The sequence below is a fragment of the Gekko japonicus genome, unplaced genomic scaffold (genome assembly GCF_001447785.1).
Source record: "Gekko japonicus isolate JY-2015 unplaced genomic scaffold, Gekko_japonicus_V1.1 scaffold248, whole genome shotgun sequence".
Classification (NCBI taxonomy): Eukaryota; Metazoa; Chordata; class Lepidosauria; order Squamata; family Gekkonidae; genus Gekko; species Gekko japonicus.
In genome coordinates, this window is record NW_015169782.1 from 663,749 (window position 1) to 687,504 (window position 23,756).

General features: G+C 51.2%; 1 protein-coding gene across 1 annotated transcript in view; it reads right to left on the reverse strand.

The window, feature by feature from the left end:
* Window positions 1–7,134: 7,134 nt before the first annotated feature.
* PLCB3 (phospholipase C beta 3) overlaps window positions 7,135–23,756 on the reverse strand; it is a 76,805-nt gene continuing 60,183 nt past the window's right edge. Inside the window, exons 23-33 of the mRNA XM_015416808.1 lie at window positions 20,177–20,281; window positions 17,040–17,131; window positions 15,937–16,072; window positions 15,075–15,110; window positions 13,835–14,018; window positions 13,120–13,288; window positions 11,841–11,917; window positions 11,645–11,734; window positions 11,215–11,272; window positions 9,529–9,615; window positions 7,135–7,299 (exon numbers count right to left, since the gene is read on the reverse strand). Of these exons, the coding sequence (XP_015272294.1) occupies window positions 7,135–7,299; window positions 9,529–9,615; window positions 11,215–11,272; window positions 11,645–11,734; window positions 11,841–11,917; window positions 13,120–13,288; window positions 13,835–14,018; window positions 15,075–15,110; window positions 15,937–16,072; window positions 17,040–17,131; window positions 20,177–20,281 (1,199 nt within the window). The remainder of the gene's footprint in view (window positions 7,300–9,528; window positions 9,616–11,214; window positions 11,273–11,644; window positions 11,735–11,840; window positions 11,918–13,119; window positions 13,289–13,834; window positions 14,019–15,074; window positions 15,111–15,936; window positions 16,073–17,039; window positions 17,132–20,176; window positions 20,282–23,756) is intronic.

Sequence of the window (23,756 nt, forward strand, 5' to 3'; positions counted from 1 at the left end):
TCTGAATACAGGTTGGTGGGTTACAAGTGAAAAAATACAAAATGCACATTTCTTATACAGGACAGTCCTGATGGATCGGGGAAACAATGAAGTCCTTGATTGTTCATCTGGGGCAGAGGAAGCCCTTTCACAAGCAGCCACAAGAGGGCACTCTCAGCAGCCAACACTAACACACACTCTCCTGTAATGAGAGTTAACCCCTTTTTCTTACTGCCTCCCCAATGCAGACCTGTTGGAGGCAAAGCTTACCCCTGCCACATAGTTTCCATGCTAGGGGAGGAAAAAGAGTGCCTGCTAAATTTCTGCCTGCTAGCGCAAGGCAGCGAAGCAGGCTTAGCAACAGACACCCAAGGGCCCACTGCCACTGCAAGCTAATATTGGTTTTGTACCAATGTGACCGCCATGATTTCTCCCAAGAATGCTCAGAATTGTAGGCTGGAGATCGCTGTACATTCTCAGTCTCCGGCTTGCCCCCCTTCCTCCCAACCTGAACTTGCTTACAGGAAGCAAATGACTAAATCAAGTCTGTCATGCAGATGACGGCAGAGCAGCTGCTAGCCCCAAGTCCCCCGATGTGTCGCGGGATCTTCTAAGGAGGTGCCTGCCATCGTTCAAGGAGGCAAGAACTCCCGGGCCGTCTTGTACCAGGAGTCTGTTGCCGTGCTGACACGGCAAGGGGCCAGCCAGACAAGGCGCTCCATTCAAGAGCAAGCTAGTCCAGTGACAGAGCACTGTCTTTGCACACAGAAGGTCCCAGGTTCAATCCCCATCATCTCCCGTTGAAAACCAGCAGGCAGTCGGTGACGTGAAAGACCTCAGCACGAGACCCCGGAGAAACGCTGCCAGTCCGAGTAGACGATACTGACCTCGGTGGAACAAGTGATCTGATTCAGTGTAAGGCAGCTTCACGTGTCAGGAGGGCGGATGTCATTTCTATGCAGTCGTTCAAACCAGGGGTCGATTCGGGGGATCGCCATTCCCCAGGGTGAGGTGCGCGAGGGGGGGGGGGGGGGGCGGAGCACACGACGAAGCCCTGCCCCCTGCTTCCGGTCGGGGTAAAATGGCGATTTGACGCACCCTGTAAATGCTCAGGGTGGACGGGTGTTCCTTACAGCAGTTTGGACTGTATTTTGGTCCAACGCGGCTTCCCCCAGGCAGGGGGAATGACTGGCAGGCATCAAGACCCAAGAGAGAGTTGAGATTGGTGTGATCAAGTCTCAGAGGAGGCTTGTATTACACTTTGATCCCCTCTCCCCAAGCGGGCGAGCACATTCAGGGGGTGTGGCCTTATGACACACTTCCGGTGATGTCAGGGGGTGTGGCCTTATGACACACTTCCGGTGATGTCAGGGGGTGTGGCATATGTTAATGAGTTATGCTAATGAGTTCCCCTAGCTCTTTTTCTACGAAACGACCCCTGGTTCAAACACAAATTATGTGCATATTTCCCCCTAAGAAAAGGAAAGCCCCATTCTGCAGAGGATAGACACCATTTGGGGAGAGGTCGGAGGCTTCATGCTCTGGCTAACAGGTTCAGGAAGAGGTGTCCAGTTTCTTACCCACTCCTTTCTAACTCAGAAAGGTCATTCTAGGAAAGGTCAGAAATGATAGCCCACATCATTGGAAGCCACCTAGGGGAAAATACCACCAGGTCTCTTGTGAGCGGAAACGGTTGCTGGAGAGCCAGCAGGGTGTAGAGGTGAAGAGCAGCGGACTCTAGTCTGGAGAGCCGGGTTTGATTTTCCACTCCTCCTCCACTCGAAGCCTGCTGGGTGACCTTGGGCCAGTCACAGTTCTCTCAGAGCCCTCTCAGCCCCACCTACTTCCCGAGGTGCCTGTTGTGGGAAGGAAAGGCGATTGTGGGCTGCTTTGAGACTCCTTAGGGTAGAGAAAAGCAAGGTATAAAAACCTTCTCTTCTACTGACCATGACCGGCTCAGGCAGCCAAGGGACAAAAGAGCAAGGCCGTGAAAAATTATTTGTTTGCAAACATTACATATTAGAAAACTGGGATCTAATATTATATATTAGAAAACTGCTTCCTGTAGGCAAGAACAGAAGTCATTTGGGACAAATGCTCTCAGCCTGCGGAAGATTTGGGGATAGTTGAGTGGCATTTTAGTTCTCTGTTTCTGTACTCTGCTTTCTCTCGCTCTTTGGAGACGAGCGGTCTAAATGTTTGAGTATGAAAGGAGATGAATAACCAAGGAAGCACTGGAGTGGGATGGTGGCCAAGGGCCCCAGCTGAGAAGTGAGGCAGTGCTCGTCAAAGTCTTTCCTCTACAGGCACCCTCGGGGTAGCTGTTCTCCTTGAACCATGGCCTTCATCGGCAACATGGGCAAAATGTTTCCTACTTGAGCTTTGGTCCCTTCCCCAAGACTAGCTGAGCAGAGTACCAGCTTTGCCTCCAGAAGGGCCCAGGCTCAATCCTTGACTTAATTACCATTCCCTACCAGAGGAAGTAGTGATGGCCAAAGACACAGATAGCTAGAGACAGATTCATGGAGGACAGGTTTAGCAATGGCTACTAGCCCTGGTGACTGAGGGGAACCTCCACATTCAGAGGCACTAAGCCTCTGAATCCCATTGCTACGAAACATCAGCTTCTGTGCCCTGTTCACCCTGGTTGAGGCCACTGTGTGAGACAGGATGCTGGACTAGATGGACCCTCAGTGGTCTGACCCAGCAGGGCTGCTCTTGTATTCTCATGAAAGGAAGGCCTTGACCTCTCTGCCCTGTTTGTTGGCCCTCCAGAGGAACTGGTTGAGGCCACTGTGTGAGACAGGATGCTGGACTAGATGGACCCTCACTGGTCTGACCCAGCAGGGCTCTTCTGATGTTCTTATGAGGGGAAGGCCTCGGCCTCCATGCCCTGTTGTTGGCCCTCCAGAGGAACTGATTGAGGCCACTGTGTGAGACAGGATGCTGGACTAGATGGACCCTCACTGGTCTGACCCAGCAGGGCTCTTCTGATGTTCTTATGAGGGGAAGGCCTCGGCCTCCATGCCCTGTTGTTGGCCCTCCAGAGGAACTGATTGAGGCCACTGTGTGAGACAGGATGCTGGACTAGATGGACCCTCACTGGTCTGACCCAGCAGGGCTCTTCTGATGTTCTTATGAGGGGAAGGCCTCGGCCTCCATGCCCTGTTGTTGGCCCTCCAGAGGAACTGATTGAGGCCACTGTGTGAGACAGGATGCTGGACTAGATGGAACACTGGTCTGATCCAGCAGGGTCCTTCTTATGTTCATTAACATCGTTCGATGAAAGGGGGAAATCAGGTCTCTCTTTCACCAGAGCAGATACTCTGACTAGGCAGACCATTGTATCAGGCAGCTCTATCCGTTTTCAGAGATTACCGAGCTAAATGCATGTGAAGATCCTAAAAAACCCACAACTCAAAATCACTATTGTACATGCTAAGGCACATTCTTCAAGGATATCAGAAAGAATATATTCCAGGCTGGAGCGATCAGAGTGAGAGGCTGTATCAAAATCTCCTTGACAGCAAGGATCCAGAAGTAGCAGATGAACTACTCCACAAACTCAACGCTGCACAGAGACAAAAATGGACCGAAATAACTGCGAATTTGGATTTCAGGCACTCCAGTAGGAAAGCCTGGAGCCTGCTGAAAAAACTAGGTGCCAGCCCACCTGTGCTTCGAGGAAATCCCTATCCAGAGCCCTGAAGGATCGAGGTTTTACAATCAGGATAAAAAAATAACTCCAGACTTTGAAACGTACCTGCCCTGAAGACTGTGAGCTATCAGGGGATTTCGGCGCTGATGAGATTTCCAAGGCACTGAAGGATATCAAGAGTGGAAAGGCACCAGGCCTTGACTACATCCATAATGAGTTCATCATCAACAGCAGCACATTCACTAAGTGGCTCACAAAGTTTCTCACTGACATCATGAGAACAGGAAGACTCCCAGGGGAATTCAAGAAAGCAAGAGAGCCAGTCTGGTGCAGTGGTTAAGTGTGCAGTCTCTAATCTGGGAGAACTGGGTTTGACTCCCCACTCCTCCACTTGCAGCTGCTGGATGACCTTGGGCAAGCCATAGTTCGGTCAGAGCTGTTCTCTCAAGAGCAGTCCTTGAAAGAGCTCTCTCAGCCCCACCCACCTCACAGGGTGTCTGTTGTGGGGAGGGGAAGGGAAAGGAGTTTGTAAGCCGCTCTGAGACGCCGAGTGAAGGGTGGGGTATAAATCCAATCTTGTCTCTTCTTCTTCAAAGATAGTTGCTATTCTGGAAAACCAAAGCATCTGGCAGAAAGTTTCAGACCTGTTTCCCTTCTGAGCTCCTGCTATACACTCTTTGAGAGGCTAATCCTGAGCAGAATCAGTGACAGAATTAACGGACATGCCCCTATAGAGCAAGCAGGATTTAGACCTCATTGTACTTCTGAAGACCAAGTTCTCAGCTTAACAACTTTCATTGAGACAGCCGTGTCTTAAGACATGAGCAACTTTCATCCATCTAACTGCCGCTTATGACACAGTCTGGAGGGATGGCCAGTTGTACAAGTTTTTACAGGTTTTCCCCTGCAGAGCATTATTTCAACTCTATAACATGCTGAGTGATAGAACTTTCCAAGTAATTATGGGTCAGACAATTAGCAAGCAGAAGAAACCGAGTAACGGTTCACCCCAGGGCTCAGTCCTCGCTCCAGTTCTTTCCGATCTATACATCTCTGATGTTCCCGAGATGATATCCAGGACGTTTGCTTATGCCGATGACATGGCCATTGCAGTAAGGCACAAATCAATGGAAAGGACTGAGGAAATACTGACTAGAGACCTCGGAATTTTGGCTGACTAATACCGTAAAATGGCAGCTCATTCCAAGTCCAGAAAAAACGGAACGCTCCTTTTTCCATCTCAGTAACAATCTTGCCAACAGTGAACTGAATGTCTACCTTAATGGCACCCGACTTACACACAACCATACACCTAAGCATTACCCTGGACAGGACCTTAAGATATAAGCACCACCTTACCAATGTAGCAATGAAAACACACACACCAAATAACATCCTGCCAAAATTATTGGTACAACTTGGGGTGCGTCTGCTACAACACTTAGATGCTCAGCTTTGAGATTGGTGTATAGTACTGCAGAATATGGTGCGTCAGTGTGGCTTAATTATTATTTAATTTTCACATACATAAAACATTAACATAAAACAATGTCCACAAACTTGAAGTCCAACTCAATACAACAATAAGAACCATCAGCAGAGGTATAAAACCCACTCTGACCTACGGGCTACCCACGTTGTGCCACATCGCTCCCCCACATCCCTGAAGACGTGTTCTTCTTCATGAATACAGAAAGATCATTGAAAAGAGAGAGCTGCCATCCACAAAGACATGGCTGACACAGGCCTATCCAAAGTAATGTCCCGACACCCAGCAATAAGATCTGCACAAATCCTGCAATCGCAAAATTTTGATCTAAGGAATGAATGGCCACAAAACATGGATACAATCAGTTCCATCCGATATCCATAACCTGATAAACACCACCGAGAGGCCCGCAGGATTTGGCCTGCCACGTAAAGCATGGAAGATGGCTGATAGAATACAAACAGGCTTCGTCAGTTGTGCAGACTTGTTGTTTAAATGGGGCAAAACACCAGGACCTGAATGTGATTGTGGTGCAGCCTGCCAAACTATTGTCCATCTGTCACAGAAATGTGAGCATCGTGCTTTCCAGGGAGATGTGACGGAGCTCTTTGAACTTTCCCCAGCTGCAATTGAGTAGATTGAAAATTTACATAGTAGTATTTAGTGAGATTGTTCAATCTTTCTGTATACTCGTATCAACTTGGTTATGTATTTTATATAATTATATGCTTCCTGTGTGTAATTCTTTCATACGATAAATAAATAATAATCAGTGCTACCCACTGTATTGGCTGTAAAGCTGGGGGGGGGGCTTCCTGTGCAGTAATTCCAGACGCTTCCCCTGAATGGTCATCAGCAAGGGAACAAATAAGCAGAAGGCAACTGAATTACAAGTTTATTACTTATATTTTTTTTAAAAAAAAAGTTAGACAGGGAAAAAAACAACAACAAAAAACAACAGAAAACGGCCAGGTAGTCCTCCTACCGCAACCCAACATAGGCAGACTAGCACCCTGCCCCTTTGCCCATCCTTCAGAGCAGTGAGGGACCCGCCTCCCACAAGATGATAACAAGGCTCTTTCCTTTACAACCCCTGCCCGGTTTGCCCTCAGCCATACCCTGTCCCGTCCCCCCAAGCTATGAGACACCACGGCACTCAGGGAGAGTGATGGTGCTTCACAGGTTTCTCTCTACTGGATTTCCCCCATCCTCATTGACCTCACTTGTGCATTCCTATTGCTTCGGGGGGGGGGGGGGGGGGGGCTGTTCCACACATGTTTTGCCCCCTCTAGTGGTGCATTCGATATTACATTGCTTTATGTCCGGCATAAAAACCTGCAGTGTAATATCAAATTGACCACTAGAGGGAGGAAAGCACGTATAGAACAGGAGAAAAAAACCTGGAAGCCACAGAACGCACAATGAGAACGAGGAGAAGCCCTATGACACGTCACGTAAAACCATTTCTTTTTCTTTAAAAAGGTGGATATTAAAAATAGCCCTTTTTGTCCCCCTCCTTTCGGTGGGAGGAGAGGGGGGGTGAGATTACAGACTTCCCACCCACCCCCAATAGTGCATTAAAAGGTCACCAAAGCTACAGACAGCAAAGCAGGAATTGTTTCCCATTCCCGGGGGAAGTAGGTGGGTGTGCATGCATTGGGGTGGGGTGGGGTGGCAGGGTTCTAATAGTCTATCCCCCCCCCACGCACAACCCCCTCCCTTCACTAGCCTCAACACAAACCGAGAAGTGAGAGAACATAATTACAAATTAGTTGCTTAAAAAAAATTAGTTTAAAAAAATAAAACATTTGCTTTAAAAAAAAAAAAAAAAAAAACGAAGAAGAGAAGTGCCTTTTAGTGTGTCTCCCCCCCCCCTTTACTGGCTCTGCCCCCATCACACATGCAACGAGCTCCAGGCTGACGGGGGAAAGGTGGCCCGTGATGCTGCTGCTGCACCCCACCTCTCAGACCCAGCCCCCCCCCCCCCTTTTTACACCGCCCCCGTTTTTCACAGCACCGTCAGCTCTTCTTCGGCAGGGCTTGGGCAAGCGTTAGATCCGGGCGGGTGTCCGTTGCTGATGCCGCCGTCCAGCTCTTCCTGCAGGTAGCGGCTGATCTCTTGGGGGAGGGAGACGCTTTCCAGTTCACACTCGTCTTCTAGTTGGGCTGCCAACTGCGGAGTCGGGGGTGGGGGTGGAAGAGAAGATGGAGAGGAAATGAGCATGCCTCATTGAAGCCAGAGGCTGGGCTCAACACGCGCAGCTGCCTTATGTCGACGCAGACTGCTGGTCCATCTAACCCACTGTGACTGGTGGTGAGTGGGAGGACTAGGGAAGATGCTTTGAATTGGAGGTCATTAGAGCTACAGAATCAAAGAGTTGGAGGGGGCCAACGAGGCCATCTAGTCCCACCCCCTGCTCAATGCAGGATCAGCCTAGAGCGTCCCTGACAAGGGTTTGTCCAGACACTACTTAAAGACCGCCAGTGAGGGGGAGCTCACGTAGGCAGCTGATTCCACTATTACACAACTCTTACCGTAAAAAAGTTTTCCCTAATATCCAGCCAGTACCTTCCCGCCCTTAATGTAAACCCATGATTGTGAGTCCTGTCCTCTGCTGCCAACAGGAACGGCTCCCTGCCCTCCTCTAAAAGTGGCAGCCCTTCAAATACTTCAAGAGAGCCGTCCTGTTCCCCCTCAACCTCCTCTTCTCCAGACTGAACATTCCCAAGTCCCTCAGCCTTGGGAAAGTTAAGGCTGGGCTGCAAAACAAAAGCGCTCTGCGTCTAAACCACAGCCCCATCCTTAAAAGTGGAGGTGATGGTCTTGGCACTGCTTGGCATGGAGAAGGTGGTTCCCAGGTTCAACCCCCACTGTCTCCAGTTAGCAGGGGACGTGAAAGACCTCCACCGGAGGCCCTGGAGAGCCGGTGCACTTGATGGACCAAGGTTTTGATCCAGTATAAGACCGCTCATGTGCACTTCCTTAAAAATGGCATGCAGGTGGCCCCGGATTCAATCCGCACACAATGTGGAGGCTGCTAAGAATGTGTTTGCCTCTCCACCGTGGAGGGGTGGGGATGAAATCTGCTCAGCGCATGGGGGAAGCTTTCTAAAAAGAAAACTGCATTTCACACAAAACCACTCAGAAGCCCCAAGGCTAGAGGACGCAGCCAAGGCTTACCTGCACTTGAGACGGTAATGCAAAATCAACAATTAGCCAGCCAGCTGTGTACATAAGATCAGTGGCAAAACCACCTTAATACCTCCCCAAACACGTGCCCAAAATCACAAATTCTTGGCAGCTGTGACCTGGGTTGTAAACATGATGGCATCTGCACGGAGCACAGCCCGTTTTCTGACATCCTTCGTACGCAGGGTGGGCACACAATGCTCGGCCCAAAGGCAGGGAAGCCCCGGGTGCCACTGCGAATGCCCAAATCCCTCCAGGGCGAGCAGCTGCCACTAGGGGGCAGTGAAGAGCCTCTCGGCCTCTTCACAATCCGGCTGCTGTTCTTAGAAAGGAGAAGCAGTGGGTCCGACCATACTTCCCTGTTCCCCACAAGCTTCATGCCCAGAAGCTCAGTTCCTCCAAGGGCTGCGAACCTCCAAGTGGGGCTTGGCAATCTCCATTCTGGTGAGGGTTGCCAACCTCCAGGTCTCCTGGGGTTTCAACTCATCTCCAGGTGACAGAGATCGGTTCACCTTGAGAAAATGGCTGCTGTGGAAGGTGGGCTCTGTGGCATTCTACCCCATTGAAGTCGCTCCCCAACCCCCACAGGCTCCACCCCCCAAATCTCCAGGTATTTCCCAACCTGAAGCTGGCAACTCCAGTTCCACTGGTGAAAAAGGCTGCTTTAGAGGATGAATTCTGAATTCTATGGCATTATATGCTGCTGAGGTCCCTCCAGTTTGGTGTAGTGGTTAAGCGTGGTGGACTATCATCTGGAGAACCGAGTTTGATTCCCCACTCCTTTACATGCAGCCAGCTGGGTGACCTTGGGTCAGTCACCAGTTCTCTCAGAGCTCTCTCAGTGCCACCCACCTCACAGGGTGTCTGTGGTGGGGACAGGAAAGGAAGGAGACTGTAAACCGCTCTGAGACTCCAAGTGAAGGGTGGGGTATAAATCCCATCTCTTCTTCTCCACCTCCTCACACCCTCCCCTCTGCAGGTTCCACCCCCCAAATCTCCAGGAATTTCCCAATCCAAAGCTGACAACACTCCCTCGCCGGGCAGAGGCCCAGAAGAGCAACAGGGGCTTTTCTCATCTCCCGGGACTTGAGGGAACAGGGCTTGCAGAGCTTGTGGTTGGCAACCCTCCTTTCGCCTGACCAAGGCCACACTCGGGAGCCTCAGAGGCAGAATAAAGTCTGGGTGTTTCCCACAAGGCCGTGCTGCACTCACCCGCGGCTCTTCTTCCTCGATGAGCTGCAGGATCCCCTGGTGGCCCGCCAGCAGCTTCTCCTGTCGCCGCTTCTGGGCTTCCTCGAGCTTTGGGACGGGGAGAGAGGGAGAGAGACGACGCTCAGGAAGGAACGACAAAAAGGGGACCTCAGGATCCCAGCAGCTTCAGAGCCTGGACACTTCTTCTGTACTCTGGCCAACTCACAGCACCCCACCCACCTGCGCCAAGCCCTCTGTGCCCCAATCCCCAGCACCCTTTCTATGACAGCCAGTTTGGCATTGTGGTTAAGAGCAGCGGACTCTGATCTGGGAGAACCAAGTTTCGTTCCCTACTCCTCCACATGCAGCCAGCTGGGCGACCTTGAGTCAGTCACAAGTTCTCTCAGAGCTGTTCTCTCAAGAGCTCTCTCAGCCCCACCTGCCTCACAGGGCGCCGGTTGTGGAGAGGGGAAGGAGACTGAAAGCCGCTCTGAGACTCCAAGTGAATATTGGGTGTAAATCCAGTCTCTCTCTTCTTCTCTCTATTATACACAGAGATCATTTCCTGCAGGAGCGCACAGGAGCAGAGCTGCGGCAATAAAGAGCCCAGGGGGCAGGCACATGCAACAAGCCCCACCCCGTGCTCCCAGCAGGCCCAGGCTACCAGGAGCAAGAAGTCTCTTTCTTTCCTTCTTTCTTTCTCGCCTTCTTTCCCTTTCTCCATTTCCCTCCTTATTTCCTCTCCCTCTTTCCTTCTCTTTCTTTCCCTCTTTCCCTCCTTCTTTCCTTTTCTTTTTTCCCTCCTGCACAGATCTGCGCATTCCCCCACCCCCCAGCTAGCAATCCAAAACCGTCCAGTGGCACCTTTAAGGCCAAGGTTTATTCAGGTACAAGCTCTCCCTCCTCTGTGAGGGCAAGATCTGCGGGGGGGCCCCCATAGCTAGCAATCCAAAACAGTCCAGTGGAGCCTGAGTGGTGGGTGGCCTTCTGACACACTTCCGGTGATGTCAGGGGATGTGGCATATGCTAATGAGTTATGCTAATGAGTTATGCTAATGAGCTCCTGCACCTCTTTTTCTACGAGATGACCCCTGATTATATGCCCTCCCAAAACACCGCCTCTGCTTTGACCAGTGGAGCCATTCAGCAGAAGATGATCAGTACAGCTTACTTTACCCCCTCAAAGCATTTGGGGCATGGTGCGCGGTTCCCCTTTCCTTCCTTTAGTGGTGGAAAGTGCTGTGGAGTCACAGTTGACCCACGGTGAGTGACCCCACAGGGTTTCCAAGGCAAGAGACATTCACAGGCGGTTTGCCCTTGCCTGCCTCTGCATAGCAACCCTGGACTTCCATGGCGGTCTCCCATCCGAGTACCAACCAGGGCCAACTCAGTTCAGCTTCTGAGACCTGACGTGCTCAGGTTAGCCTGGGCCATCCAGGTCAGGGCACAGGTCCTTCCCTTATCCTGACAACAATCCTGTAAGGTAGGGTAAAGCTGAGTGGCTGGCCCCAGGTCTTCCACAGAGCTTAGTGTGGAAAGTGGAGATCTGAACCTGGGGCTCCCTAGTCCAACACTCTACCTCTCAGGGAGGGCGGGGTATAAATCAATCAAATGAATAAATAAATAAATGACACTGACTCATTTCCACTCCGAAGCCCACACAGCAGAACATTTGGAGAGTGGGAACAATAAGCAGAAGCCACTCACCCTGCGAATGGAGTTCACTGACTCAGTGATGTGTCTCCTGTTTATCTCCGTCAGCTCACTAAGGGGAAAGAAGGGAGGAGAGAGCCTATCAGAGACGGCCTCCCTCCTTCTGAGTAAACCCACACAGGTGCCGATCCTCCAGGAGGAGTTATCTGTGAACCAAATATGATCAGAACTGATCCCGCCAAGTCCCCTCACCGCCCCCAGGCAAGAGTGCGCGGCATCTTCCAGCTCTGACAAAATGGCCGCTGAACCAGCAGTAACTCGGCCTACCATTCCAGGCCCGGCGCTCTCAGTCATTCCCACCTTGGGCTCCCACCGCTCTTTTCCTCAGAACTTTCTGGTCCGCTGCATGCCGCCTCTCCCCCGCTTCAAAAACCCAACATGGGAAGAGCTGTCACCCCCCCCAACCCCAACCCCTTCAACTCACACATCTTTTTTACTCTTCTCACGGGATTTGGCCTCTGTGATGCTGTTGTGCCGTTTTCGGTCCAGGATTTTCTGAAGCTCTTTCTTCTCTCTAATGTGGGGGGGGGAGTGCCATGAGGAGAGAAGAGGCCTGAAGATTACCCAAGAGGGGTGGGAGCTGAACCCGCCTCGTCCCTTCTGCCCCCAGCAGTACTCACTTCTCACCCATCTCCTTCAGTTTCTTCAGCTGGGCAGCTTGACAGTCACGGGCAATTTCCCTCAGGCGCTGCTGGGCCTGGAGGAAAACGAGAGCACTGAGCCAAATCCCAGGCATAAATCACGCATGTACGTTTGCATACACTGCGCTCACCTTATGTACACTGAACACCAACATGTTGCTGCCTTAGACCCTGTCACACATCCTGGTCTATCAAGGACAGTCAGAGCCAGTTTGGTGTAGCAGTTAGGAGCGGCGGATCCTAATCTGGCACGACCGGGTTTGGTTCCCCAGTCCTCCACATGCAGCTGCTGGAGTAACCTTGGGTCAGTCACAAGTTCTTTCAGAGCTGTTTTCTCAAGAGCAGTTTTCTTACAACTCTCTTAGTCCCACTTATCTCACAGGGTGTCTGTTGTGGGGAGAGGAAGGGAGATTGTAAATCGCTCTGAGACTCCAAGTGAAGGGCGGGGCATAAATCCAATCTCCTCCTCCTCCTCTTCTTCTTCCTTCTATTGTCTACTTTGACTGGCAGCAGCTCTCCAGGTTCTCAGGGCAAAAACATTTTGCATCCGCTTGACATGCAGAAGGTCCCGGGTTCAACCTCTGGCATTTCCAGGTAAAATGGACTCACAGTAGGTAATGTGACAAGCCTCTGCCTGAGACCCCGGAGAGCTGCTACCAGTCTGACAATACTGACCTTGATAGACCAGTGGTCTGATTTTGTATAAGGCAGCTACATGTGAACATAATGAACCTAAGAAGAGCCCTGCTGGGTCAGGCCAGTGGTCCATCTAGTCCAGCATTCTGCCTCACACAGTGGCCTCAACCAGTTCCTCTGGACAGCGAACAACAGGTGCGTAGAGGCCTTGCCCTGATGTTGCCTTCTGGCTCTGAGATTCAGAGGCTTCATGCCTCTGAATGTGAAGGTTCCCCTCATTCACCATGGCTAGTAGGAGCTGCTAGACCTCCTCCTCCTCCATGAATCTATCTCATTCCCTTTTAAAGCCGTTTTATTTCTCTGGCCATCGCTACATCCTCTGGCAGCGAATTCTGCATTTTAATCACTCTCTGTGTGACCTGGATTCCGTAATTCCTTGAGGACTAGAAATTTGGATCTTCGTCTGATTTAAATCCCATGGTGCTGTGGATTTTAAAAGGAAGCACTGGAGCTTCTCTCCTCATATCTCGACTTCTTGAATCTGTGTGTATGGCTTTCCTACTGGGCTCTAGCCAAGCATTCTAAGGGTCCTTCCAAAACCCACCCACCCCCCTCAGGGCACCTGGTGCAGATGTTCTCGCTTGCAGTCCCTCTCCAGCTGGTGCTGGGCCTCCCGCAGCTGGAGCAGCCCCTGCATCTGCCACTCCTGCAGCTCCAGCATCCGGCGGGTCACTTCCTGCCCCTGGCCCTGCCGTGTGGCCTCCATGGAGCTCAGGGAGCCACGGGGGGACCTGGTGGAGGGCAAAGGAGAGAAAGGCTGTCCGTCAACACACGTGGGCAGAGGGGACGACTTGCAAGCCAGCAGAGGAGGGAGGGAAGGGGGAGGCAGGCCGCAAACCAGGGTTGAAGGGGAGGCTGGTGGGGAGTTGTGGGGCTGGGCTCCCTAGCCTCTTTCCTTAAGCAGTGCCTCCAGCCACTTCGCCTCTGGGGCAAGCTCCAGCCTTCCACCCCACGTCCATCTTCCCAGCTTTAATCTTGCCACACGGGGTTGGGACCCAGAGGGCAGAGGGTAGACCTGTACAGAGGTGCCTCAGGCGTCTCATCTATTCCCTCCAAGCCTCCCTCCACCAGCAACATTTCCTTTGCCCTCCCCCCAGTGGGATCCTAGTGGCCACACCCCCAAACGTGGCACATTCCACAAGACCACGCAAAGCCCCCCGCCTTCCCTGTGAGGCAGCAACATGCGGAAGCGCGCACTCCGATGCAGTGCTCCTCAACTGAGGCTTGTGAGGCACTGCGTGCTTCCGCCGTGCCCACGACACAAGGCAGCCCCTCACCCTTCCCGGCTACGCTGCCGGCTCCTTTCCACCTGGGACAGCTGTGCGTTCTGCTTCTTGTTCAGGCTGCAGATCTTCTTCATGTGCTTCCGCCGCAGCTCCTTCAGCTCCCGGTACTGCTTCTTCAGCAGTTTCACGAAAGCTTTGTGCTGCCTCAGCTCTTCCACAGACTGTGGGGAGACCTCTGGGAAAGAAGAGCCTTTATGTTCAGCTCTGTGTGCGCGCGCACGGGAAGTGCCGTCGAGTCTCAGCCGACATACAGAGAAAGACCACGGAGTTTTCAAGGCTAGAGACGAACTGAGGTGGTTCTGCCACTGCCGACTTCTGCTCGGCAACCTTGGATTTCCTTGCAGGTCCCCCATCCAAGTACTAACCGGGGCCGACCCTGCTTAGCTTCCAAGATCTGATGAGCTCAGGCTGTCCTTGGCCATACAGGTCAGCGTAATGCAGCTCTACGGGTATGCAAACGGTACTTTGCCGAGTAACCCACACGCATCAGTACAAACACACACACACACACACACAAGAATGAGAGAAACTGACTAAACACTCCACCAGGCACTGTATGAATATCTGACTTTATATAGCTAATGCTTACACTTCTCAGCCAAAAGGCCAAGAAGCCTTCAAGTTTCTCTCCCCGGTCATTAATTATCACAGGCTTGATTTAAAAGGAAAAACCCACTGCTATTAATTAATTAATTTGTTGTTGAAGGCTTTCACGCAGGGTGGGGCGTGGTCTTGACATTGTAGGATTGATTGATTAATTAATTAATTAATGATTATCGTATGGCACTGTGTGCAGAATAGCCAGGAGATCCTAAGATTGTCTGGCAGCCAAAAGTTCTAGCTCCTTAGCATTATGCACCACTGGGTGGCGAGCGAGACTTGCTTTTTTAAAGGCAAGACACATTTCAGAGGTGGTTTTGCCACTGCCTGCCTCTACGTCACAACCCTGGTATTCCCTGGAGGCCGCCCTTCCAAATACTAGCCATGTCTGACCCCGCTTTGCTTCTGAGATCTGACGAGATCGGGCTAGCCTGGGCTATGAAACCCGTGGATGCCTCAGGGCAGTGAGTCCTACATGGCTGTGCTGCCTCGTGGAACGGTCTCGGCTCTGAGACCCTGGCCAAGGGAAGGAGGTGGCTTGTCTAGAAGACCTTCAGGACACCCCTTTGGGCCCTATGATCCTAAGGTGCATGCACTATGATGCCAGTACTGGCACAAGACTTTTCCTTACCTGCCAGGACGCTGGCGATCAGATCGTCCCTCTGCACTACAGTATTGGAAGAGAAGGGCGAAAAGAAAAGAAAAACACAGAAATAGTTAAATTGGGGAGCAGGATATGCAAGTCCTTAAGGGGAGGGGCCCAGGGACAGAGGAGAGAAGCCCCTGATCAAACGATCTGCCCACTTGGGGATGAATTTGTGGTAGATGTGCTCCCTCCCCACCCACAGACACAGGAGAGCGTTCTGTGGCGGACAACCATTTGCTACAGGCAGGAAAAGGGATGGGGAGGGGATCAGTGGCAGAGAAATCTGCTCATCATGCAGAAGGTCCCAGGTTCAGTCCCCCAGCACCACCAGCTAAAAGGATCAGGTATGGTGAAAAGACCTCTGCCTGAGATCCTGGAGAGCTGCTGCCAGTCGGAGTAGACAATACTGATTTTGACAGACTCAGCCTGAAGCAGCCCTGAGTGATCCTTACAGCACAAGTCCTGCTCAGTGTGTCTAGAATGTTCTGGAAAAGCCAACGGGGCAGAGAAGGGAAGAGTAAGGCCCGTTGCTGGGAGGCAGCATGGGGCTGTGATTAGCACACAAGACTAAGGCCCAGGAGGTTCAAATCCTTACTCTGCCAGGAGACTCAAGGGTAAACTTGACCTACTCAACTCTCTCTCGGCCTAACCTACTTTGTAGGGTTGTTGTGATAACAAAATAAGGGAGGGGAGGATCCACATATGCTAGCCTGACCTCCTTAAGAGGGAAAATGCACAGAAAGCGAGGAGGCGAGGAGCCCTAGTTTACTTGGGAGCCCAACAACAGGACCTGGCCCCTCCACTCCCTTTAACGAGGACTGTGTCCGTGCAGATTTTTAGACCTTACCTTGGCTGGGGACCACACTGGGGCTCCGGGTGGGGGACAGTAAAGCTCGTGGGGGCTTGCACGCTTCTTCAGGGGGGGAGGAGCTTGCATCGGAGCGGCTCCTTCCCAGGGACTCCCGTGGCTTCTCTGTGCACTCCTGAGGGGAAGGGCGGGGAAAGGGTTTAAGTAGGATCCTAGAATCACACAGCTGGAAGGAAGGGGCCCTACAGGCCGTCTAGTCCCACCCCCTGCTCAGTGCGGGATCAGCCCTAGAGCAGTGATGGCGAACCTTTTAGAGACCGCGTGCCCAAACTGCGACCCAAAACCCACTTATTGATTGCAAAGTCCCAACGCGGCCATTTAACCTGAATGCTGAGGGTTTACTTTAGGAAAAAAACAACTCACACATTAACTTAAGAGGATCCAAACAAAGCAAGGAAAGTGATCCCAAATGCTTTCATTGACTTAAAATTATTTGGCAGAGAATTCGACACTTTAATGATGGTCTGGGCCTGGCTGGGGCGATGGCACACGTGCCCACAGAGAGGGCTCTGAGTGCCACCCCTGGCACCCGCGCCATAGGTTCGCCACCACTGGCCTAGAGCATTCCTGACAAATGTCTGTCCAGCCGCTGCTTAAAGACCACCAGGAAGGGGGAGCTCACCACCTCCCCTAGGCAGCCCATTCCGCAGCTGCACAACTCTGGCTGTAAAAAAGTTCCCCCTAATATCCAGCAGGGAGCTTCCTGCCTTTAATTTAAACCCATTCTTGCGAGTCCTCTCCTCTGCTGCCAACAGGACCAGCTCCCTGCCCTCCTCTAAGTGGCAGCCCTTCGAATACTTCAAGAGAGCCATCCTGTCCCCCCTCAACCTCCTCTCCTCCAGACTGAACACTCCCCAGTCCCTCAGCCTTTCCTCACAGGGCTTCTTGGTCTCCAGGCCCCCCATCATCCTCATAGCCCTCCTCTGCACCCGCTCCATCCTGTCCACGTCCTTTCTGAAGGGAGGACAGGACTGAGATCCCCAGATGCCACCGCCCTCCTGATCTTCTCCTGTTGCTGCCCGGCAGCACCTCAGTGGACTTTATCCCATTCTTGTCCGGCTCCGTCCCAGGGCCGCCCTCACCTCGCTCTCCCCTATCAGGGCTGCCAGCTGCTTCGCCCGCTGGTCCATTAAGCTGACGTGCTTGATGGGGTTAATCAGGGCCTCCGCATAATCTGAGGAAGAAAAGTAATTAGCATGTGGAATTCCCTGCCAGAGGCTGTAGTGAGGGCCACAGGCACAGACAGCTTTAAAAAGGGATTAGACAGATTCATGGAGGAGAGGTCTATCAGTGGTCATGGTGACTGAGGGGAACCTCCACATTCACGGGCAGTCAACCTCTGAATCCCAGGGGTAGGAGGTAGCATCAGGGGAAGGCCTCAGCCTCTCTGCCCGGTTGTTCCCCTCCAGAGGAACTGGTTGGCCATTGCGTGAGGCAGGATGCTGGACTAGATGGATTCAATATGCCCTCTAAGGCTGTGTAGTCTTGTGGGCAAAAATTCTGCTTTGTGAGCTACTGGCATTAAAGTTGTGGGCAAGCAATTTGGTTTCTGCATAAATTAGTTTGCCCTATTTTACCCCTTTTGCATTCTCTGTTGGTCAAGACTTCGGTCATATAGACCCATAATAAATTGAAATTGAAAAATTGAAATTAGTTTGCTCTGGAGCTATCCTTCCTGAGCGAAGACAAAAATCTGTGAGCCAAAGGCTAAAAAACTGTGAGCTAGCTCACACTAACTCAGCTTAGAGGGAACACTGGATGGACTACTGGTTTGATCCACCAGGGCTCTTCTTATGTTCTTACGAGGGGAAGGCTTTGGTCTCTATGCCCTGCTGTTGGCCCTTCAGAGGAACTGGTTGGCCACTCTGTGAGGCAGGATCCCGAACTAGATGGACCACTGGTCTGATCCAGCAGGGCTCTTCTTATGTTCTTATCAGGGGAAGGCCTCAGCCTCTCTGCCCTGTTGTTGACCCTCCAGAGGAACTGGTTGGCCACTGTGTGAGGCAGGATGTTGGACTAGATGGACCACTGATCTGATCCAGCAGGGTTCTTCTTATGTTCTTATCAGGGGAAGGCCTCAGCCTCTCTGCCCTGTTGTTGGCCCTCCAGAGGAACTGGTTGGCCACTGCGTGAGGCAGGAATCTGGACTAGATGGACTACTGGTGTAATCCAACAGGGCTCTTCTTATGTTCCTATGAGGGGAAGGCTTTGACCTCTATGCCCTGTTGTTGCCCCTCCAGAGGAACCAGTTGGCCACTGTGAGGTACAGGATACTGGACAAGATGGATCGCTGATCTGATCTAGCAGGGCTCTTTTCTTATGTTCTTATGACATGTAATAGGGATTTTTTTTTACGGTGTGCATCATTCATCGATTAAATAATAATAAATCGCCTGAGTTCAATCAACCGGCTCTGCATATGGTAAAACGCAAATTAGTCTGAAGACACTGTTTACAGATTACGCACACACTCGCACCAGAAGAGGCATTTGCCGCCTGAAATTTTCCATAAGCAATTTGTGAAAAACACGTTTTTTAAAAAATCTGCTGTTCAAACAGCAGCAGCCTATTTACCAATTAATCTACCCAAGTATCGCAGCATACACAAACACAGAAAGTGATTTACACACACAGCTCTTCAGCAAATACACATTCGCGCCAATCTGCCCAACCGAACCCTTGCCTTGCTCCGGAATATGCACGGCGCCCCACTCACCCAGTCTCTTCTTCTTCCCCTCCTGCCCATTTGATTTCCTCCCTCTAATCACTCAGAACCTCCCCTGAATTTGGGATGATTATCTCAGTCTCGTTCCAAGGAACCTTGGGGAAATTCTTGGGAGATGAGCCTGACAACAGCCACTTAGCTACCACCAGGGCTTTTTATGTAGAAAAAGCCCAGCAGGAACTCATTAGCATAATAGGCCACACCCTGACATCACAGCTCATTTGCCTATTAGGCCACACCCCCATGTTACCAGCAGTGTGGTCATCCAGCCACACCCACCTTTTGCTTCTTATTCTCTTTACCTTGTTTGTTGTCAAAACCCAGGGCTTTTTGCATGTTAGGCCACACACCCCTAATTGTAGCCAATCCGAATGAGTTTCTGCTGTTGGGTGTGGCCTATTATGCTAATTAGTTCCTGCTGGGCGTGGCCAACTTGGGAGCCAGCCGGAACTCCGTTCCTGTGCGTTCCTGCCCAAAAATAGCCCTGGCTACCACCACTCAAAACAGGAACCTCCATTTCCAGAGGCAGTCCTGGGCAACAGGTAATGGGGATGAAGAGTGGGGGAGGGCCTTGGTCTTCACATCCTTGCTCGTGGGCTTCCCACAGAAGCACCTTGGCTGGTCAGTACGGGCCGCCTCTTCCCACATACGCCTCAGAAAGCGTTACGCTCTGAGAGTCAACATCTCCTGGTGATCCCTGGCCCAAAGGACGTCCACCTAGCCTCGACCAGGGCCAGGGCTTTTTTCCACCCTGGCCCCCACCTGGTGGAACACGCTCCCTATTGAGATCAGGGCCCTGCGGGATCTTCTTCAATTCCACGGGGCGTGCAAGACGGAGCTGTTCCGCCAGGCCTTTGGCTGAGGCAGTGGGCATCCACATATGCCCCCCCCCCCGGGCAGAGACCCGGGTTGCGGTCTCCCACCTACCGATAACCGGCCATACCTAGTTACGTCAATGGGCTGGATTCTCCCTACAGCAAGCATGATTTTTGATTTCATATGTTTTAAAGTGTTTTAAATTTTATTGTATGTATCAAAATGTTGTGACTCGCCCTGAGCCCGTTTACAAGATGGACAGGATATAAATGCGAAAAATAAATAATAATAATAATAATAATAATAATAATAAATAAAACAGGAAACCCCTGGTCTGATCTAGCAAGACAATTATTTTGTTCTCAGCAACCGTGCTAGCTGAAGGGAACTTCCAGCTGTAGAGACAGCAGACCCTGAAGACCATGTGCGGGGTGTGTGTGTGTGTCTAACGACAGAGAAGGGACCTCTTGAAGCCTTGCTACCCTGCTTGGGGACAACTCCCCCGAGGCATCTGCCCAGCCATTATTGGGAACAGGACTCAATAATGGACTTCTGGTCTGACCCAGCAGGGCTCTTGCTATGTTCATCTACGCATCTCCAGAAAGGGATCAATCCGAAAGAAGCTTGAATCTACAGCGAAGCCCTCTCCCAAAGCCCCCAACCCAATCATTCAATTACTTTGGTGATCATCTGGAATATAGTCGTAGGCCTCCGTATAGACCAGCAAGGCCGGGAGACACAGCAGCTGATTGCTTTCACTGCGCAGGCAAATGTAGTGATATCCTGCAAGGAAGAGGGAGGAAGAAACGCAAATAAGGCAGAGTTAGTGGGTGGGGGGGAGGGAATTCAGGAGACGGAGGCACGTATGGCAGACTCTGGCCTTTGGTAGTGCGTTCAATTGTGAAGGCATCATAAATGAGGCTGAAAAGGTATAGCTTGCCTTCCCATCACTTTCTTCTTTAAATAAAAAGTTTAATGTTTGGCAATGCTGTATGCTCTATAATAAACATGCTCCTTGCAGAAACCAACGCAGGTCTTAAAAAAAGCACTTGAGCACGATAAGCATACAAACTGGATTAGGAAGAAGAGCTGGATTGGTCTTAATGGTTAAGAGCGGTGGGCTCTAATCCGGGAGAACCGAGTCTGATTCCCCACTCCTCCTCCACATGCAGCTGCTGGGTGACCTTGGGCCAATCACAAGGTCTCAGAGCTGTTCTCTCACGAGCAGCTCTCGAAAGAGCTCTCTCAGCCCCACCTACCTCACAGGGTGTCTGTTGTGGGGAGGGGAAGGGAAAGGAGACTGGGAGCTGCTCCGAGACCCTGAGTGAACGGTGGGGTATGAATCCAATCTCTTCTCTTTTTAAAACTGACAACTGGCAGAGTGAAGACTAGGGGCTGGATCTGAAGCCATCACATGTGCAGCAGTTCTTGCTGCGACTTGCTGTGCTCCTCTGAATGCACCTCCCAGTGTCCTGGACCCGTGGGGGATGGAGGAACTGGCAGAAATCCCCCCCCCAAAATGCAAGCAGAAATAAGATTTGTATAAAAAGAAGAGGAGCCAGGATACAAGCCCATTTGACATATCGTTCAGTGCTCAGACTCGGCTGGCCCCGGCTAGCCCGATCTCGTCAGATCTTGGAAGCTAAGCAGGGTTGGTTGGTACTTGGAAGGGAGACCACCGAGAAGTCTAGGGTCATTATGCAGAGAGAGGCAGACAATGGCGAACCACCTCTGTTCGTCCCTTGACTTGAAAAGCCCTTGAGAGCCAGTTTGGTGTAGCGGAGGGCTCTAATCTGGAGAACTGGGTTTGAATCCCCACTCCTCCACATGCAGCCAGCTGGGTGGCCTTGGGCCAGTCACAGTTCTGTCTCAGAGTTGTTCTCTCAAGAGCTCTCTCAGCCCCACCTGCCTCCCAAGGTGTCTGCTGTGGGGAGAGGAAGGGCAGGAGATTGTAAGCCGCTCTGAGACGCCGAGTGAATGGAGGGTATAAATCCAACTCCTCTTCTTCTTGAGGGGTCGCCATAATTCAACGGCAACTGGACTGCACTTCACACTCTCACACACACACACAGAGAGCTGAATAAATCCCCTTCTTTCCTAGAGCTCTCCCCTTGGCTTGTGACTTGACTGCATTTTCCGCCAACAGGAAAATCAGCTAACAAAGCCTGAGTCCCGGGGCACCTTTGAGATCAACAAAGTTTAATTCTGGGCATAAGCTTCTGTTCAGGTTCTCTATCTTAGCTTGGGGGCTCACAGACTATCTTTAAGCCAGCCTAGTAGCACCTTTAAGACTAACAAACTTTATTGTAGCATTAGCTTTTGAGAAACACAGCTCTCTTAGTCAGATGCATGAAGAGAGCTGTGTTTCTCGAAAGCTAATGCTACAATAAGAAGAAGAGAAGAAGAGAAGAGATTGGATTTATACCCCACCCTTCACTACCCAAAGGTGTCTCAGAGCGGCTTACAAACTCCTTTCCCTTCCCCTCCCCACAACAGACACCCTGTGAGGTAGGTGGGGCTGAGAGAGCTCTGACAGAAACTGCTCTTTTTAAGGAACAGCTCTTATCAGAACTACGGCTTGCCCAAGGCCATCCAGCCAGGTGCAAGTGGAGGAGTGGGGAATCAAACCCGGTTCTCCCAGATTAGAGTCCACGCACTTAACCACTACACCAAACTGGCTCTGCCCAATAAAGTTTGTTAGTCTTAAAGGTGCTACTGGGCTTTTTACTACTTTGCAGCAACAGACTAACATGGCTAACCCCTCTGGATCTAAGCCAGCCTGTCTCCCTTGGCCTAAAACCTGCCTCGTAGGAGCTGCTGTGAGGGTAAGAACGGGGTTAACTCCCCCATCCGTGTCCGCCACCCAGATCTCCTTGGTGCAGGAGACGGGGGATACAAAAATATGGAATGAATGAATGACCCGCATGAGAGATTCCGTTTGTACATCATGCATGAATGCACACACAGAAGGCTGCGTGCTGCTGCCACAGTCAGCGCCCAGCAGCACTACCCAATTTTCATTAGCGTTCAAGAGGTTTACCTCCAGGTAGACAGCAACACTAGTCCTTATAAAGAGTCTTATGACACACCGCTCTCCCTGTGTGCGCGTGCACGCACGTGACTAACATCTATTATGACCCAAGCCTTTGGGGACTGCAGCCCAATTCAGAAGCAAGGAGTGTGCCCGCAGTTGGCAAATTAATTACACTCACACTTGTAGAGAAACCGGTGGAGGGAAAAAATGTGCCAACGATGGGGCCAAGAGGCCATGAAATGCAAAGAGCATGAAGTGGGTCTGTGGCCGTTTCGATGCATAGGCCAAATGTATACAAGATAAGAAACTGCAGCCTCTGGAATGAATTAGCATAACACGGCGAGGAAAAACAATATTATCACAATATTATCGTTCTTATCTGGTACACATTCGGGCTCTGCATAGAAATTACCTGGGCCTGCTACTTGTTCTCTGCATTTCATGGCCTCTTGGCTCCAGCTGTTGACATTCATGCCCAATTGATTCCTCTCTAAAAGCCTGCATGGTGTAGCAGTTAAGAATCTCATACCAGGATCTAGGGGAGAGTGTGAGCGGCCCTGGGAGGCCCAGGTTCCAACCTTCACTCACTGGGTGCCCTTGGCCCAACCAGACTCTCTTCTGTCTGCTTAACCTACCTCAGAGGGCTGCTGTTGTGAGGATAAAGTGGAGGAAGAGAGAATGTTGTAATCTCCTTTGGGTCCCCACCAATGTTCCCTCTAAGCTGTGGAGTCCTGTGAGCAAACATCCTACTTTGTGAGCTCCTGGCATTAAAGTTGTGAGCCAGCGATTTGGCTGCTGCATAAATTAGTTTGCTCTGGAGCAGTGTTCCCTCTAAGCTGAGTTAGCGTGAGCTTGCTCACGGTTTTTTAGCCCCCTGCTCATACATTTTTGTCTTAGCTCAGGAAGGATGGGCTCCAGAGCAGACTATTTTATGCAGCAGCCAAATCGCTCGCTCACAACTTTAATGCCGGTAGCTCACAAAGTAGAATTGTTGCTCACAAGACTGCACAGCTTAGAGGGAACATTGCTCTGGAGCCATCTTTCCTAAGCTGAAACAAAAATCTGTGAGCTGGAGGCTAAAAAACTGTGAGCTGCTAGCTCACACTAACTCAGCTTAGAGGGAACACTGGTCCCCCACCAGGAAGGGAAGCAAGGTGCAAGTGGATAAATATGCAAGCGCAAGCAGTTTAGATAACGGTATCAGATCTGGCGGCTGAGGATGAC